The following is a 20,221-nucleotide window of genomic DNA, read 5'->3' as shown; positions in this document are numbered from 1 at the left end:
CATCTTACCAATGAAGGTAGATGAAGCAACAAGTAAAAATAAACACAAGAGAAGTCTGGATTTTGTGTGTGTGTGTGTCTGTGTGAGAAGTTTATAGACAATCTTTCTGGAACAGAAAACAGGCAGACAGGGCCAGAAGTACTATTGTGATCCCCAAGCAATGATTTATAAACAGTGTCTGAAAGGCTGTGCATTCTGCACTTCAATAATGGAGAGAGAATTCAAACTATCTGCTTGGAATGGGCAAAATGTTGTTTTGTTGTCAATTATCAGAGCTGTAAGTGATTTTTCCCTGGTGGAAAAGCACATGCACCACCCTATCACATTTGTCTTCCTGCTTCTGCAGTGGAAACAAAAGAAAAGGAGCCTGGGCTCAAATGACAAAACAAGAAAAGTCAGATGAGCAGGGATTTTGGGTTTTAACAGCGTGCTGTTGCTTGATTTTGCTGAAGTAGTTAACACTCTAATTTATTCTTACTGCTGGAGTTTTCTGTGTGGCTTCTTTTTTTCCTGCTCAGAGGCTGTTTTAATTTCACCACAGGAGGGCAAAGAACAAGTGATGAGAATGAACAACGCTTTGCCAATTCACATCATCATCCATCAAGGGATCTCAGCATAGTCACTAAGGTCTAAGGTGGTGATCAAGTGATTAATCCCATCACCCTGCTAATTGCATTTCATTTACTGATTACTGGGGGGCACATGTTCACCCAAGCTCCAGCACAGGTCTGTGCAGAAGTGGAAGCAGTCATTCCCAGATTATCTGTGATAAGCTTCATTATCATTCTCAAACTGATTTACACTTACATTGTGCAGTCTGCATTATAGATTTGTAAGTTACAGTAGAAAAAAACCCACACCAGCCATTAGACTTGATGAGAAATAGATGGATCATCAGTGTTTCAGAACTTGCTCCAAATTCGGCATTTGAAGGAGAGTAAAAATCTGCTTAATGTGTTTTCCTTCCAAAAATTAAATTGACTACTGATATGTGAGAGCATAAAGGAGCCAGCTGGTTAATGCACGGGACACAGTAACCTCACATTTGAATTCAAGCTTGATACTTGACATCCGAACACAGATACTCCCCACATCCAAGGTGAACATCCTGAGAAATGGGATCTTTCATACTGCTCAAAAATCTTGCCTCAGCTCAAGGTGATGGTTACAGGAGTTTTCACAGAAGTGTCTATCGGAAATTTCCACAATTTAATGCTTTGTGTTCACTTTTCATAACTCAACCAATGCTCCAGTTTCAGAACTGCTGTTCCAAGAAGAACATCAACCATCTTTAACTCAAATGACCTGTATTTTCCTGCTGAAAAGTTTGAAGGGCTACTACATCCATTTTACAGGAGTGCAAAACAGGATGTCTGCATTTGAAACTAAGCCAAAAGTAGCTAACATGAGCTCTTCTTATAACAAAGCTGAATTCAGTCCCTTGGTACAATGTTGTATGTTCAGTAGTAGTTTGGATTCTGATTTTTACACTGTTGTTTTGCAGCCAGAGGACCTTCAGGATAAGTTATTCAGTGTCTGATTTGCAGGCCACTGTTTGTTCCTGTTTTTTTGTGAGCCAAGCCCAAATGCCAGGAAATCTAGAAATGCTTCACAGCCTTGTGAAGGTCCATAGTGATGGGGTTATTTTTTACCAAAAGACAAGCAGCTTAATGAAAAATAAAAGTCCTTGCAAACACTGAAACCAGAATCTAGAGAACATACATCTGTCTTGTCTCTTCTATCTTCTGTTTACATTTGGACTAAAAGCTTCAGGCATACATTATGCATCACTGTGAAATCTCACTCAAGCAGCTCTCTGGCTCATCAATTCTTTAACAACTTTGTAAGTGGACTTGATTTGATCTAGCAACTTCTCCCCAGGTACCACCCCTACAAAGACTCACACTCTCTGTTTTGCAAGTGCTCCCAGTCTCTCTGGCATACAGCCATGAATCTTTTGCCTATTTAATGTCTAAAACTTATTCCTATCAGATTTAGGGTTTCACAGATGTTTTAAGATCAGCTGATTTTAACATCAGCTGATGTGGCCCCAAAAAAAGAAGTTAGAGACATATTTGTTCTCTCTTGGTGTCATCCAAGTGCTTCACACTGCTGAACATGGGATGGCTGGCTGTTTAGGTGAGTTGGTGTTGATATAAACAGCCCTCAAAGATTTGACTGATCCAAATGGAACAAGAATTCCTTATCCAGTAATTACTCTCAGAGTTTCTCCTAGTCTAGGGCATTACTTCTAGCTCATATTTTTCTCACGTTTCATTCAAAATAAAATAATAATAAAGGTAAATAAATAAAGCAGCAGGGCTCAGAACTATCTCTAGGAGTAAGGAAAGTAATAACCACAAAATTGAGTGTACTGGAGTATAACTAAAACACATGGAGAAACATTCAAACCTGTAAATGATGTTAAATCAGGAAAGAACATGGCCCAGAGCTCCCTTTCTCCAGCCAGGTCAGCAGTCTGTATGCAGCAGACTGAAAATATTGCTCTCCCATTCAATTACAACAACATTTCTCATCAAACTTCACTTTTAGTTTCTTAATCTTACAAGAATGGACTTTGAAGTAACTTCAGGCTCATTAAGCTTCATCCTTTCCATTTTATTATGTTCCTCTGGGCAGATCTCCACAGACTTCACAGGTGATACATTTATTTTTATGATTTACTTCTGAGATGAATCACAGAACTCAAACCCAGAGTGGCTTCCCCAAAAGGGCTCTCATTTGCAGGCTATGAACTCAAGGTTTATGGGAGCCAAGGGCCAGAGAGAATTTATCTCAGTGAAGCCACACTCTTCTCTAGGAAAAGATGGGTTTGCAGTCAAGAAAGAGGACTTTCTTATCTTGCTTAGAGACAAGCCTTTTTTGAACTACGAAACAACTGCAAGACACAATCTTAACAAAATGTAGAAAAAAAAAAAAAAAAGAAAAAAACCAAAACGAAACTCACAACAAACTCAAAGTGCCACCAGACCCATTGGGAGAAACAAAAGATCACATTTCACAAAAAACAAAAACAAACAAACCAACCAAAACAAACAGATAAAAAACCACACCAAAAAACCCCACAAAAAACCTCAACAAAACTAATGGTCTTTGTCTTTCAATATATAACTGACAATGCCTTCCAGTAGGAGATAATGGCTGGAAATCCTTCAGTATCAGAGCTTGGGAGGACTGAGGGGGCAAGGGCAAAAGTGACTTGTTTTAGTTCTTTGTAATTATTGATGACCACCATGGGCTGAAATTTAATCCTGTCATTCAGGGGACAATTTATCCAAAGGTAACAAATGTGGTTCATTTTAGGAGCAGAGTAGGCTGTATCAGGGAGTGATATCAGGGAGTGACCAGCTATGGAGAGCAGCAATGACAGCAGTGACTGCTATGATGCACTTTTGGGCTGGGCCTTCCTGCTGGCATGAGAGGGCTCCCCTGCACAGGGGCTGTGCTCCTGTGTTCCCTCCTTCAGTGAACCCCCGAGGAATGAATCCACAGGGGGAGAGTAGCCAGGAAAGGACCATTTTTGGTCACTTTATAAATGTAGAAAAAGATCAAACAACCAAATGGGGTCAATTAGAATGAAAGTTTTAAAAGGTCAAAATACACTCCCAGACTGGGCTCAAATCTGTACAGGTGAAAAAGCAAATTATCTGTATTTTTAGCAGTGTGTAAAAGTACCCTAAACCTACTTATCATCTGACAGACTAACAGGTACAACAACAGACACCCATTCCTGTGCTCGTCCCAGCATCACCTGTCCAGTCACCCCCATGGGAAGCCCCAGGAGGCCAGCAGAAACTGCAAGGGCACTTACAAACAGCAGGAGGCATTTGTTCTCACGGATGGCACCGCAGCAGCCCAGGAAGCCCAGCAGGAAGAGCATGGCCCCCATGGCCAGCATGATGTACGCTCCCGTGAAGAGCAGCGGGTTGGCAGCCACGATCTCTCGAAACCCCGTGGGATCCACAATGACCCAGATTCCGAGTCCCAGCAGGCACGCTCCTCCCAGCTGCCACAGCACAAAGACAGGAGACAGAGGAGACAGGTCAACGTAAAGCATCTGCTGCAGAAAAACTGGATTCATTGCTATCTTTTGATCAAAGATGTGAATTTGGAGAATTTGTGTTTCTCCAAGGCATGTATTCTCTGCTGTGCAGGTGACTTCTGGCATCCTGCTCTTAGTATCTCCTGCTCAATAAATGAATCATTTGTAGCAAAAGCACCTTTCCTTCTCTACACATCACTCTACTAACTGTTTACTCCCTCCATACTGCTGAAAGAGAGTCTTGATCTGCTGCTACATGTGTAAAGGACAGCCCAGTGAAGGGGCTCACGTGAACCATACCTGCCACAGAGGCCAGGGTGGCTGGGAACTCCCACCCTTCCTTTGAAAAACAAACCCAGCCAAGAATGGCTCCACATGTGATAGGAAAATTACTGGTTCTGAGTCAAAACCTCAGCAGGGCACCCAAGACTAGAAAACAGTTTCTTCTGCCATTCAAGGATGAACAATGTGCAGCATTAGTTACAACTTTCCCTGTGGTTTCCCCTGTCAAGGACAGCAACAACTCAGACAGCAGTGACCACTGTGCTGCTTTGCTGAATATCTGAGCATCTTTGGATGCTGTAAAATGCTCAGTGATTGCTAGTGCAAAGCAGAGAGGATATTCTGTATTGTGGCTACTTTACCACACTATAGCCTATCCTGCTGGGCAACAGCAGGCTGCTGGAAACAGGGGGATCCAGAAAAGAAAGTGAATTCCAAATACTTACAAATATAAAGAAATTGAAAAGAAACATCAGGTATTTCATGCAGCTCAGACAGTCTCCCTCCATGGTCTTCAGGGTCCTTTGTCCAATTCCTCCTGCAAAACAACAGCACTTTCTTACATGCTCATTTTTATTGGAATGACACAATGCTATCTCCAGTCTATTTGTATTTCCCCCAAGACCCTTTGGAGTTCATTATACAGAAGAGCTTTTTTTCTTACCTGAACAGGGAACATAGCACAGGCTAGTGAGAGATAATGATTGCTGCTTGGCCCTTTGTGTTTTTAAGGCCTGAAGGCAAACACAGAAATGAAGGGGAAGGTTGCAGGAGAGGAAAGGTCTAGCTTTACTTGCAGAGGGAGATACTGGGGAAAAAATATCCCTCTGCACATGAAGAATTTCTTTTTCCCCACTCTTTAAATCTTGTCAAGTCTAAGAATCACTGAATGTACCTGTCTATTTCATGCTGAGAAAAGGTCATATTGAAACAGGAGCCAGAACAAGCTGTGCCCACTTAGAAGACATACAAAAAGCATTCGGGACAGCTATCTTCATACAAGCTTCGTCTACAGAATGAACACCACACAAACATGGACAACAGCTTCAGGGAAACTTGTAGACATTTGGGCTTGGAATGACAGCAGTGCACAGACATGGCAGGGCCCAAGGAGGATGTCCTGACATGGTTTTTCAGCCTGGAGCACAACACCTGCTTGCCAGGCAGTGTGAGATGTTCCTGTGCCAGTGAAATCCTGCTGCCCCACGCCCCACCCTGCATAGGTCTTTTGCAAGAAGAATCCATGGATCAATGCTGGAAAGCTTTTGAGGGCAGGAAAAAGCTCTAAGGAATCTTAACCAGTTCTGAAACTCAGTGTCTGATTTAGAAAAGAAACTGCTTGGCCAGTGCTTTTATTGGAAAAGCAGCAATAAATCCTGACCAGGTGAGGCTACACTGCAGGAAAGTTCCTGCTTGCTGTTTAATGAAGTGACTGTGTGTCCAAATATGCCAGTATATCACCAAGTGCTCTAGAGGGACAGACAAATAACTACATGAAATAGTAAAACTTCCACAGAAACAATGCAGTCATGGCACTGTGCACAGATGGAGCTGTACATTTGCAAACTCAGAGGCACAGGTTTGCTTGGCTCCCCAGAGGAGCCTTCCCAAAGCGCACATGCTTCTTAATGCATCTCATTCCCTTTCTCCACTGTAAATGCCATTCCCTAACAGACATGTATCTAATGCTATGTTAGCAAAGTCCATTTAATTCACTTAAAAGAAAAAGCTGAAATTATCCAAGATTTTCACCAGACCAGAAATAAAACTGCCTTTCACTCTATTGTTTTTGTTAAACCACAAAATCTGTGAGTGCTCTAGAGCCTCACGAGGTGCTTTCCTCTTGACCATAGGAACTGCTCTGCTTTAGCCTAAGAGCTGAGAAAACCCATGGTAGCAGAGCTCCCAGCACCGGGCTGCCTGAGGTAAGAGCCAGATTTTTGTTACACAGTGTGTGTTTGGTATACTGCTTTCACTTGATTTAAAATCAAATCAATTCCTTCTTTGTGACAAAACCAGCTGAGATGCAAATGGTGTGACACAGAAGCTCATGTGGACAATCCATTGCCTTCCCTCTGCAGCTGCCTGTACCTGGGGCAGGACAGCAGAGTGCCTCTGCTGGCTGGGTACTGCCCAGGGAACCCCTTGGCTAGAGGAATCCTGAGAAGATCCACCTTGCCTCTGGAGAAACACAAACCTGAGTCTAAGCCTGAGAGCAACGGCAATACTTTCCTTTACAAAGTTTATTTCCTTACACCCCTCTTATGTAATTGTTCTGCCCAGAGAGATTCAAAGACAAGATGGTGACTGTGGGATATAGGGAAAGGCACAGAGCTCTGATGTGGGCCTGCAGGGATTGCCACAGTTTCCTGACATTGCTTAAAGCCATGTCTGCAAATCTGACAGAGAAAAGGGATCTTGAAGTCCAGAAGGCTTAGGAGGTGGGCAGGGAATTCTTCAGTTTCATGGGCAAGGTGAGCCTTAAGCTCCACTAACACATGAGCTGGACACCAGAGAGGGATATTAAAATGCAGACAAATCAGTGGGGTACCAGGATTTCAAGAGTCCCACAATTAGTGTCACCTAGATGTTCCCATCACCACACTAAAAATTCATGCTGCAGTGAAACAAAGGATGGCTAAATCTTAGTATATAAGCCAAAGTCCTTAAGTTATCTCAGAAATTTCAAAGTTCTGCTGCATTCAGCACCCACCTGTGTGATCCATATTATAGTAGACTTTGTCAAAAAAGAAAAGAACTCAAAACAGTTTAGCTTTGATGTGACATTATCCATAATTCACACACCCCACTGCAGTCACCCACATGAAAAACCATGCCTGTGGTCCATGAAGCAGCAGCTCTTGAGCCTAACGCTATCTTGCTGCTTTGTAGTGTTGATAAATCACGTTCCTGCCTTACTTTCCTTTCCACATCTGAGACTGCTTCCTCTGTAAGGTGAGCAAGCTCCCTTGGAACTGCTCAGATTTACAGGAGCTGAATACAGGTCTACTTCTACTTTCAAAGACAAACATAGGCTATGATTCCTTGCATCTCTCCTGCCTGCCCATCCACTCTTTATGTCAAAATGTTTTCCAGGCATAAATAGGGAAGTGAGATTGTAAATCCATTGAGCAATCAGATCCTGAAAACTTCACTGTCTGGAAGAACCAGGCAGTCACAATAACCTGGGAGTAGCACAAACACTTGGACACGCAGCTTTGAACAAGGGCTCCCTTCCTCTTTGCTTGGGCAAGACATTGTCCCCAGTGGTGGTATTGGGCTCAGATTTGTAATTCCTAAACCCACTACACTTCACACAGCAAAGCAATAACTAAGTGCAACCTTACTCATCGTGCTGTGCTTCAGATCAAGACCATACCCTCTGGGGCTTTCAGATCCCAAACTTCTTCCACTCAGGGTGTGCAAAAGGAACTCAGGGGCATAATGTAAGGTCTGGGCTGGTAAAGCTGAGTTTCCACATCAGAAAAACTCAATGCAAGCTTCCAAAAAATGCCAACCCGCTGACCTGATTTGAGGAAAAGGAGCTCTGAGCAACTGTTGCACTGGTGCAACTTAGACCTTGGAGAGACCCACATGTATCAGCACAATACACACTTCCCAGTTTCTGCTGGGTACCCAGATTTCCAAGCAGCTCATGCAAGGCCACCATTTGGATCCTGTGGTTGCACTGATTGAAACAGGGCAAATCAACCAAAAACATGGTCTGATCTCTTATGAGGCACTTAAAACTGTTTGGTGTCAGAGCTTGGGCACTCTAGCACATAATACCATCTAGTTCATATTTGCAGTGGTGCTCCAGACTTTGAAGAGTATGTAAGTAACGTTGTTTACAAACAATGCAAGCAAAATGCAAACAATATGACTTACAAATAACATAAATATCAATGCATTTGGGCCAACTACTGCCTTGCTAATTAGCTGAATGTACCTGGAGTCCCTGATGGCAGATTTCATGGCTAAAATAACTGACATTACGGAGATAGGTTTTCCTTCTACTTTTGTTTTTAAGCCATAAACAAAAAGAGTAAATTATCTGAGTTAGTGCTACTACTACTGATACAAGTGTGATAAAAATTGAATGTATATATCTTAATCTACCTTTTAAAAATACCTTCACTTCCCTTCTCCAGGCCCCAAATCTGTGAGAGATTAAGTTCTTCTCTGCAGGAGACATTTAATGCTAAGCAAACATTACAGTCAGAACTGCAGAAGACAGCGGCTGACAGATGCTCTCCCTGGCTTGTCCTGTCTCAGACCTGTGAGACATATGAGATACATTTGTTTGTGTCTGAAATGTAGCTATAAACGTTCAGCTTTTTCTTAGCCACATTATTCTACATTTCTCTCTCCCCTGTATCCCCCATAAATTTTATCTTGCAAAAGGATGGGGAGGCTAAAATCCTGCTAAAAGCAGAGTAGCCAGGAAACACAGCCCAGCTGCTGTAATCAGTTAGGAATAAAGTCTAGTTTTTTAAGGCAATGCATTTTTTTTTGTATTTTTGTTCTCCAGCCACTTCCTTCCTTCTGTCATTTGCTTTGCTTGCCTCGCAGCTGCCTTGAACTTCACATTTCTAAAGGCAGCTGCCCAACCACACCCCTACAAAAGGCTTCCAATTTTCTCTTTCCTGCCACTGACATTTCCCTCTACCCTCATATCCCTCTAACACTGGATTAAAACTCATGGATTCACCTAGATTGCTTCTTTACCTTTGCTTTGAAGAAGAAATCACTGGAAAACTTAGGTTGGACAGGACTTCTGGATGTCACTGAGTACAAGCACCCACTGCCTCCGCCCTGGGCCAATTCCAATTCTGTTCCAACTTCAAAGTTAGAGCATGCTGCTAGGGTCACATCAGTTAAGTTTTGAATATCTCTAAGGACTGAGATTCCTCAGTCTCCCTGGACAGCTTTTCCAGGCTTTGATGACTCTCCTTGGTAAAAGACTTTTCCAAACAGCTGCCCAAGGGGTGTCTGAGTTACCTGGTGACAAATGGAACAAGAGCATCTCATGGATGTGTCAGTCTATCAGAACTATCAGGAGCACCAGTCTTAATCCTGACATCTTCTGTATTTTATCACTCCTACCCTCTACTGAAAAAAATTGTGTGAACCATTTTCCTTACCCATCCCTAACAGGTCACTGCAGACAATTTGTGTTCCAGTGTAGAAATTCAGACAGATTATCTTATGCTTATCACAGTCTCTCCATGTCAAATACTTGATAGAAAACACAGAATAACTGAGATTGAGAGAGATGTCTACAGGTCCTCTTGCCCACATGCAAGTCACTTTTTCAGTCACTGCTCCTTTATCACACGATCCACATATATCTTCTTTCAACATAAATATGTTTGCTGTCAATATGTGTGAAGAACTTGTCCACTGAACTCATGCTTAACTGTTGCTTCCTCTAAAACATAGGAACCTGTTCTGCAGTCCTTCCTACAAAATACTAGCCTGTGTCTTGAGCAAGAAATCATGCCAGCCCACAACTTCATTCATGGCCATACACAATGTACGAAGTAAAAGCAGATGTTTGAAGTTCTCCAGAACCAGTGCCAGGTAGCCTTTAAAGGCATTAGAAAATATGGACTAGATTCTCTTTCAAGCAAATGTATTGATTTCTAGAGGCTGTCCCAGATAAGATGTCACTGGGAACATCCCTGAAGCTGTAAGCTGCACCAGTGGCAAAGGATCACTGTCACTTGGGATTGCTCCGTTGTGTCCTCTCCCCAGCAATGGCAGGCCACTCTTTGGCTTGCAGGCATGGAGACTTGCCTCAGCATGCTTGCCTTCCTTCCCAAGTACACCTCTCATAAAAGGATTGCTGTGCTCACTATCTGCAAGCAGTATTCAACTTTACACCAAAGTGGTGGAATCCAGAAAATCCTCTCAGGGCATTATTTTTGCACAGTCTGCTCCTCTAGACACAACAGAGATCGGGGCAGTTTCATAAGGAGTTTCACAAGGAAGGATGACTTTCTGCAGTACCTTGCTGGTGAAACAGTGGCAGATGAGCTGTGTATTTCTTACCACCTCCAGCACATCATAGCTACCCTTAAACTGCCCCTACAGAAATACAGAGAAAGCACCTGGCATACATAAAGAGCAAGGCATTAATAGCACTCACCTTTGCTAATCTTGGGACTTGAAGCACAGTGTCTCTTTCAGTGTTTAATTGTCTGTGTGTCCTATGTATCTCTTTCTAACCAAACTTGTCCTGTAAGAGAAAAATACGCAATTACTGAAGAAGTCAATAAAATGCAATCATGTTAAATACACAATTTATTAAAACACACCATCCTGATGAACGTGCTCAGTCTAATTGCCACCTTAATTTAGTGTACATTAGCACTAATGAAGAGCTTTTAATACGCAGTGAGGGATTCAATTCTTCAGAATCTCTTTAACAATCTTTGGGGGTGTTTTAAATGCCCACAGACCACACGTAAATCTACAGTTCCATTACACATGCACTTCATACCACAAGAGGACTAGATTAATACCAGCTGCACCTTCAATATTTTATAGGAGGTTTAGACAAACTTTAATCTGCTGTGACTTTACAGCCCATTTACTGGGAAAATGGAAAAGGCAGGAAGGAAGATGGAATGCATCTTTGGGAAGCCCAGCCATTAGGAGCAGCAGCGTGAAATGTTGGGTGCTATCCCTTCTTCTTCCAGCCAGCTGTCACGCCAAGTTGAGCAAATTATTTCCTCTCCCTCTGCCTCACTGTGACTGCCTGGGAAGCAATAATAGAGAGCGACAGCAAAGCCATAGCCCTGTCCACCCAAGAGCATTAGAAATATGAGTTGGACCTGAGGGATTCAGGTGCAGACTGCCACTCAAGTCCTCAAAGTAACCATCACAATTTTCTCAGTAAGTTTTAATTTCTGCCCACACAATGCTAATGACAGCCTTTGACTAGGCAAAGGTGAAGTGAGACTACAGACTAATGTGCAAGGCATGCACATTTGACTCTTGCTTTTTCAGAGCACCTGCTTTTTCCACCTATCTGACACAGTGCCAACCCCATATTGCATGGCCTGTGGGGAAGGGGCAGTCTTTAACCCTTCAAAGAGCACTCCACGCTATAAAAGCCCAAATTCACATGGGGCTCAGCACTTTAACTCATGCATTCATCCTTCAAAAATGGTTTTGGCATACTCGCAGCTTTGCTGGAGCCGCTGCTTCCCTATGGGACACCAGATAAGTCACCTGGGTCTCTCCCTGCTTTCTCACTGGCAGCATTTCATCATGATTTCTGGAGTGGGTGCATTTAACATGTTTCCCACAAACATTTGTAAATGTGCCTTTGAAAATTGCCATTAAGACTTCTGTGAGTAAAAGTCTATTGTTGTGTTGGCAGGAAGCGAACAAGGAGTTTCAAGGTGGCTGAAACTATTACAATATAAAACATACTATGAATATTCATAGACCTTTTGTTTTGCATTAATCCCTCACATTTAATGTCCTTCCTCTGTCACTGCAAACCTACATCTGTAGATAAAGAGGGGGGATGGCTTCCCCTTTGGGATCTGGAGGGTACAAACATCTGTTGCAAATCCACCTGTCTCTGCTGTGAAGTGCTGAAGGCATGAGCCGAGCAGGGGCTGAACTGCCCTGCATTGCAGTGCTGGGTACGAGGGCTGCTCCTGATCAGTACAGCTTTTCCACCAGTGTCCAAGTCCAGAGGGTGCTCTGTGACTGGCTGGGAGATGGCTGCAGCAGGGTCAGCAGCTCTGGAGGGTGTACTCCTAGGACAAGGGACAGTGCCTGACAGCAGAGAGCCCCTGTTTGGCAGTCAGAGCCCAGTGCTCTGACTTCACATGCTTCATCTTGTGTTTTGCAAGTGTGATTGAGAGACAATTTCTTCAGCTGTCCTATCCTGTGATGCCACTGTCTTGGGATAGATGCTGCCAAGTGAAGATGGTTCTAACTTTAAAGCAGAGATGACACTGTGCTATATAAACCTATCATTAAGAAAATAACCAGAATGATAGGATTCCTGCTCCTACTGTGTGTGCATATAATTACATTCCTACAAGCCCTCAGAGGTCTGCGTGGGAGAGGAATTTTATTATTTTATCCATCATAAGTCACAATATTTTAAAGAAATTACAGCACCCCAGAGAAGAAGAGTTTAAATGCTTCAGTAGGTACCAGTAGGTACTGTGTCAGAAGGGATGAAAGACTGCATTTAGTGCCAAAGACCAGCAATGTTCCACCTGACTCTTAAAGGGGAGGAAGTCCCTGCCAAACAGATTCTCTTTGGTTAATAGCTACGATTTTGTCATTAAGGAGAATTGCACAAACTGCAAACCCAACATGCCTAATTGTGACTCCAGCAAGCTGATGCCTTTAATTACAGTCTCTGGAGAAACACAGTGGGAGCTGGAGTGACAGCTGAGGCTAAGCCTTATCCTTGGGCCGGCCAGCTGTGGCTGGCACTTTGTCCACAGCCACCACATCCACTCTCCTTGCTGAGCATTGGCTTCTCTTTACATTGACATTGCAGCCTGTTGAGGAGCTGGCTTTGATGAAGGAAAAGCAGCTAAACATGTGCCTCCTGCTGGTATCATGCTCCAAGAAAGACACCTGTAGTTCCAGAGCAAAGAGGAATGGGACAGAGAGGGGTTGAAACAGACAACACGTGAAACAAGAAATTAATGGAGTGTGCAGGATGGAGAAGCAAGGCTTGTCTTTGTGAGGAATCCAGCCTGTTGACTAGAACAGGAAGGGCCACCAGATGAACCCCTTAAAACTGTTGTGTTTCACAAGGGCTTCTAGCTACTGCCAGTCCTCTGCACTCACCACACTTAAACACATGCCAGCCCATACGTTCAAACAAAGGAGAAGCTGGATCCTGCTGGATCTCTACGTCAGGTCAGTGCTTTCACAGTGAAGGATGAGGGGAAACACCTCTGTGGAAGCCGGATCAGAATAATTTCATTCCCATTGCAGCGGCTTCAGAAAAAAAGGTGCAAGTTTTTGATTTAGAACTGGACCTTGACAGAAGCTGTCAGCCCCATGTGTTATCCTGTAACTATTGCTCCTACATAAATAACTATTCGTTCTGGAATTTCATAGCAGTTGTGCAGCAGGATCATTGCTATGACACAACTACATTGCTGCATGTAAATCCAATTAGATCCCAAAGTGCACTGTGTAACTGTAATCAGCCCCTGTGGAGCCGCATGAGGGGACCTGCACAAGGCTGTGCAACTGGATACTAAATTACAGTCAATCTACCTCCTCTTTAGTTGCATTAAAATGCTAATGTCACTGTAACATGGGCCCGTTTACCAGCGATGACTGCCTTGCCTTACAACACTGGAGTGAATGAGGCTGTTGCACTGCCTCAGAGCATTTAATTCCTCAGTACAGTTGAGTGAGCAAAGCCCTTAGGGGCATCTTATACCTTCAAACAGTAACCTGATTGGCTTTTATAACACTAAAAGCATATGAGGCTTGTGACTGTTTAAATGAATCCGAGCTGCCTCCAAAACTGCCCAAAGTTTCCTACACAACTGGGTCCCATCTCATCCTGATTGCTTTTAACAAGAACACATTTCTGCCACCAAAAGTCTGTGTGCATAAGAGCACATAAGTCTCACACAGGAGGAAAAAGAGGGCTGGACTGAATCCCCTAAATTTTTGAATAAAAAACACCAGCTTAGCAACAAAAGTACTAATACAACTCTTACTCTCTGTTTTACATTTGCAACTTTGCACAATGTGTGCATAGAATACAGGAGATCATATGGAGGTAAAATCTCCCACACATGCACAGCCATTCAGAATGGAAATTCAGAAGTCCCAGAGCAAAACCAATTGTAAGTTCTGTAACATTTTGAAAAGTGCTAGATTATGTGTTTGAAGTGCCAGCATGGCTTCAGGCCACAGACCACTCTGTTTCAGCTGGTGCAAATGTGCACACTGCACCATTCAAAACACGAACTGCCTGCTCACTTTGGCCCCTTCCCAAGGAAAGTTCCATAGGTAATCACATCTGGCTCTTTTGTACAGCTTCTCACACACAGGCACCAGCCGCCTCAGAAAAGAAAATCCTGCATACAGAACCAAAACATCTGATAGCCTGCAATTCTTTTAAGTTCTATTCCTTTATAAAAAACCCCTCAGATAACTCACAGGTGTATTTTCCCTTGTATTAACTGCAGTACAATGGAACCATATGGTACCGATTGTCTGCCTTTCTAAACACATGACCCGGAGATTATATGCACTGATAATATAACATTAACTTCGCTTATTAGATGAGAAAACCGGGGCTAAAAGGGGAATGGATGTGCTAAACCTCCTGACCCCCAGTATAGCTCTCTGTTCACTGGTCCACACTCAGAACAGTCCCAAACCCATGAAAAAGCTGATCACTTCTGGCTGACAAGTTGCAGTATTTGCCAGGCATCTTCTGTCCCAGCAAGCTGTAATTTAGCAAACCAAAAGGGAGGTCGCTAACTTTGGCCTCCTACTTCTGGAAGTATTTCCCTTCCGGATGGAATGAACGTCACCCTCCTAGGTGGATCATGGAGTTGCAACACAAGCCAAGTGACATTATCCACTGTCATGTCAGATACCGCCGCGTGTTGAAACACTCCATACGCTTGCACGGCATTCCAGACGCCGAGGGGATTTAACACAAAGTCTAAATGCCTGCCACTTTTTCCCTGAGCCTGACACATCTCACCTTTACAACTGGCTCCTCGGTGCTCTTTCCCTGTAGCCCTGCTTTGTTTGCAGCAAGTGCCTCGGCAGCTTGTGGCATTCGTGATGGTTTTGAGAGATGCAGGAAGAAATCTCAGGAGCACTGGACAGTTGCTGTGGCAACCTTGTCCTCCTCAGACCATGATTTTCAATATTTCAAGAATTTTCCTGATACTTTGTGGGCTTCAGGAAAAGAAGGCAAAGGAGAAAAATGATTTTAAAGTAAGGATATTACCAAAAGAGATTACTATTAGCCACAGGGCTTTGTCCTATCAAAAAGATGATGATGTTGATGTCCTTAGGTAGAAAAAGAAGCCATGACTGTCTGAGCAGAGGTAGAGGCAAGGGGGCAAGGGAATTTGAAATCCCTGCTTGTGTGTTCTAACACAGAATGGAGTTGCAGATCAATAGGTTAACTTCTTTTTATTGTGTTTATTCTCAGTGTTTTCTCATAAGGCAGAAGTGTGGAAAAACTAACCCACTATTTAGAATCCTTTAACTGGGGAAGTAATAATTTCCATTCCTTTTTAAAAAGAAATCCCAAACAGAATCTTGAATGTGTTAACTATTGCACCAAAAACCAAACAAACAAAAAAGGCAAGCAGCAAAATACTCAAACAAACAAACCATCCTCCCCCACCAAACCAAAACCAGACAGAAACCCCCCAAACTCCAGAAAACCAACAAATTCCCTGTTCAAGGTAACAGCTTACACAGATATAAAAACAAAACCAGCCAGTTTAGTTAGTCTAGAAAAGCAAAGGTTAGGAAAAAGAGTCTGCAAAAAGCAGATCTTAAATGAGGGATCTCAGTAATACTGAATAACCCGGAAAATAATATTTCTGGAAGTCTGAGAAGTAACATTCTTTATCTACTTCTGGTCATCTGTTAAGTGTTTTTAATGAGAAGAATAATAGTGCATCCCAAATTGTTACGAATTCTGAACACAATAGGATATTATAGGACATATATACATTTCACAAGCTATAGGTGTGATATGTGCAGGAAAACTTGAATGCAGCAAAAGACATGAGAAATGGCCTAGGGAAGTGAGGTAGACCTGAAGTCTAAGTTACCCTGCTCATAGTCAAACTGATACATATTTCATAAATATTTCATGAGTAAATCTAAACTGAGTTTCAATGTAATCAGCACCTTTAACTTACTCTAACACATAAAATTGCAGCTAATGTAGTTTGAAAGGTAAATGTGACTGATCTAAACCACACCTGTCTCAATTAAGATATGAACACCCAACCGTTCAACATCTTTTGCTACATGTATTTTTAATTTCACATTAAGAGAGAGAACCATGGCCAAAGCCCACAGGAGAGCTTCAGATGTTCTGCAGGAAAATACATGGGAGTTAATAAATCCCATAATCTTGACATACGTGTTTCTAAATGTTCTCTCTTCCTCCATAAGATGTACAATCTAAGTGCTCCAGCAGCCATCAGGTTCCAGGCAGACAAAAGACCCCAAGCACAATTCATACGTAGATGACAGGAGTGGAGGGACTAAGTGAGATATGAGCCAAGACTCGAAGGTTGGCTCCCAGCTGCTTTTGCTTTCCCAGTGGAAAACAGATCCTGCATCAATACGCACAATGTCATGCTAGTGAGTTTGCTGCTCTCTTAACACCTCATTTTTCTCTCCATCTAACTTATTTTGAAAGCACGAAGTTCACTGTCCCCTTCTCCTTTGTCTTTTGTCCTTACTCATGGCATAGGAAACATGAAAGACAGCATGGCTGTTTATTGTTAATGCATTTGAAAGTGCAGACCTTTAAAAGGGGGTTATTCTGGAACATGCCACGGTTTTCCTTGTTATTTGCACAGGCAGCTAATGATCATCCTAATAGCTTCTCTCTCTGAAGTCATAATAAGCTTACAAATGAACCCATTCAGCACATATTAAAAAGCAAGGGATGTTCCTTTGATTACAGCCTTTATGGAAATCTCCGAATATTTGTTTTGTTGCTGCACAGCCGCAATTAGGACATGCTGCTGGGAGCCGGCTCAGCTGCCACAGCAGTGGGGTTTGGAGACATCTCCAGTGCCATAGCAACACTGCCACCTCTCCCAGCATCAGACACAGGGAGCCTGGCAGTCCTTCAGCCCAGGCAAGCCACTTCAGCTCTGGCAGAAATTAAGAAATAAAAGGTGCCTAATTAAACGTGCCCCGCTGACGCCTCACCTGCGTTTCCGAAGCAGCGTGGACAGCCCCGTGTGCAGCTCCCGCCAAGGCGCCGTCCTGCTGCTCCCTCCACGGCCCTGCCACCAGCACGGCGGGGGTCACACAGCCCCTGAGGCATGGCTGCACACCCCACTCTGGGCTCGGGAGGGTCTCACTGCAGCAGAACCGGGCAACAAGGGGAACATGTGCTGGGGAGACCTGAGGAGGCAGGAGCTCCGCATTGCTGAGGTGCCAGTATGGGGGAACTCGCTTCCATCGCCACCTATAAGCCTTCCCCCTCCATAGCCTCATCCTTCCACATGTGGGAGGGGAACCAAATAACCTCATGGAAATCTCCTTACCACTTAACTGCTCAGAGGTTGATCTAAATCCCACTTACATTGCTGACAGACTTAAACTTCTCCAAGGGGTGGCAGGGGAGAGGGAATTAAAGGATGTAAAAACTGGTTAAATTGGGGTTCTAGTTTCCATTGAGATTTGATCAAGCATTCCATGACAGCTAAAAGTTAAAAGACTGTACCTTTTTTCCCCTAAAGGAAACACAATGAACCATATACCCTCTTTCCCAAAATATCCCTATTCCCTGAGCACAGTGCAGAAGTAGAAGTCTTAAGTGGAGAGACTTGGGGAGTAATTTATTTTTGCAAACAAAATCGGCAACTTATGTGCTGATGACATGGATCCAGAGACTTTCAGACAGCCTCAGTGGGGTGAATTTCACCCACAAAAAGTATAATATCTCCTCTCGCAAAGCTGGGACTCTAAACAAACCGCTTCTACTTTGCCTGAAAGCCAAGACCTTTGTATGGAACAGATATTTTCTAAATCTCCAGGAGACTGGCTGAGGTTAAAGCAGGTCAAACCATGTAATACAGATATCTTTGTGTTGATACTACCCACAGTGCCTATTAGGAAGGCCACAATTGTAAGAAACCTTTTCTCGTCAAGGATATTTAATACAGTGCCAAAGAGTCTCCCCAGGCAGTCTTTGTTTTAAGGTTTGTGAGCTTTGGGGGGAAAGAATCGTGTCTCTGATGGTGAAGTAGGTTTTTAGCTCTATTGCAGTCTAAATAACACAGTAGAGCAGCACTGGAAACTTCACTGCCAACATGGCTTGCAATAGGCCTGGGTATAGCCTGGGGCAAAACCTGGAGCACCATCAATCATCCAGACACATAAAAACTGGCATGCACTCACAGGGCATCATAAGGGCTCTCTCAAACATGGAGCAGCAAATTTAACACCGAAATAGTCGGGTTGCTTTACTCAGCCTTCACGTCTATTTTACCCAGAGGAAGTCAGGACTTAGAAACTAAAGACATGACACCTTTTCTAATTCAGATCAGAACGGCTGGAATAATTACAAATGCATCAGTGAATGATGAAGGCACAAGCTGATCCCATGGCCTTAAATTAGTGCAAAAACCAATTTGTAGATGGACTCACAAGCACCTTCCTCTTTCCATCCAAAAGAAGCACAAACACAGTCTGACCCAACGTGACAATTCTGATTCTGAAAGTCTAGGGAGGACAAGTCAACTTTCTTAGAAAGGACAACAAAACCAGATCTCTTATGAGGAACAGGTCTCCACAGGCCAACTTTCACATCAGTCCAGACTGGGCTGAATTCTGAATGCAAAATCACACCAGTTTTCAGTGGCTGGAGCTCACCATACCCACACTTTGCTGTGTCTCTTTTCCATGTCTCTTTTTTTGATCAGCATGCAGCTTGAAAGATATGTTGCATTTCAGCTAAAAGTACCGAATATTTCAAAAGTACCGAAATGAGGTTTGCAGAGCAAAAAGCCAAAGCAGCCCAGATTAAGGCTGAGAAAACATAGGAAACAACAGGTTGTTCAAGCTATCCTGAGCATTGAGAGACAACCCTTTGGGGATAATCTGCCAGTTAGGCTGCAGAGTTGCTCTGCATAGAGGACAAGAAAAATTGTCAAAAGAAACACAGAATTTAGCAGCTTCTTCTCCCATCCCTGCTGTCAGCATGGGGAGAAGGATCTTCCTGAAAACACTGTAGAGTCTAGCCGTGAAAATACGTCTGACAATAAATTTTACGGCAGATTTCATTACAAGATTTGTGGTTACCATTTGTCATGTCTGCTGCACAAACCACCTTGCATCAGAACATTAATACCATTTAAGCCTTAGATTGCTTTCCACATTAGTCTGAAAGCCCTTTATGAAGCTGTGTCCTTTATAAAGCTGATGTGGCTTTGCTCCAGGATACCCAGCAAGTGTCCTGGGCAGCTTCTGTGGTCTCCTGTCTAGTGCTCAAACCACTTTAATAGTCCCAGTTCTGCTAACATCTCTCACAGAAACTCAAAGACATTAGCAAGTCATTTCATGCTGGTGTTTATCATCCTCCCCCACTGCCTGTATTTAATATCATTAACAGCAACACTTATCTGTCATCCATGCAGTTTCAGAGACTTAGTTCAGTATCCTATGAGAGTGCCAGGCTGCCTGTACTGAAAACAGGGAAAAATGTACCCAGAAGACAGAATTTAAAATATTGTCATTTTTAGATGGAAATAAGTATTTTGAGTGACTGCCAGTATTTTTTTTTAAACTGTTCAAGTACAAAAACCCCAGGTGGGGTCCTTCCTATGGACCAAAAAAATGTCAGATGATTTGTACTCCACATTCCTCTCAACAATGTGCTCAAAACTGTAGAAATATCCATTTAGAGCTGATGTCTCCAACAGTGCTTTCCTGCAGCCCTCAACCAGACAACGCTTTTGGGTTTCCTCTGCAGGTTCATGCCAGGAAATTTCTCACTAGGAGAATCCCAAATCATGATCTCCTGATGAAGACACAGCAAGCTTTGTAATCTTAAAAGTGGACACTACCCACAACACAGCTGAGGTCTCACATCAACCAGCACCACCAGGGCCCCCAGACAGTGAGAGGTTGGATCAC

The 20,221-nt window shown here is 43.2% G+C and overlaps 1 protein-coding gene across 4 annotated transcripts in view; it reads right to left on the bottom strand.

The window, feature by feature from the left end:
• Window positions 1-20,221, bottom strand: part of TSPAN18 (tetraspanin 18) — a 120,785-nt gene that overhangs the window by 16,330 nt on the left and 84,234 nt on the right. For all 4 annotated transcript variants that reach the window (XM_063398367.1, XM_063398370.1, XM_063398369.1 and 1 more), the window contains 3 exons: window positions 10,497-10,586; window positions 4,792-4,883; window positions 3,833-4,027 (listed from right to left, as the gene is read on the bottom strand). In XM_063398367.1, coding sequence (XP_063254437.1) covers window positions 3,833-4,027; window positions 4,792-4,854 — 258 coding nt within the window. In that variant the 5' untranslated portion in view covers window positions 4,855-4,883; window positions 10,497-10,586. The remainder of the gene's footprint in view (window positions 1-3,832; window positions 4,028-4,791; window positions 4,884-10,496; window positions 10,587-20,221) is intronic.

This window comes from Prinia subflava, chromosome 5 (assembly GCF_021018805.1).
Source record: "Prinia subflava isolate CZ2003 ecotype Zambia chromosome 5, Cam_Psub_1.2, whole genome shotgun sequence".
Taxonomy (NCBI): Eukaryota; Metazoa; Chordata; class Aves; order Passeriformes; family Cisticolidae; genus Prinia; species Prinia subflava.
This window is presented reverse-complemented; position numbering and strand designations above follow the sequence as displayed.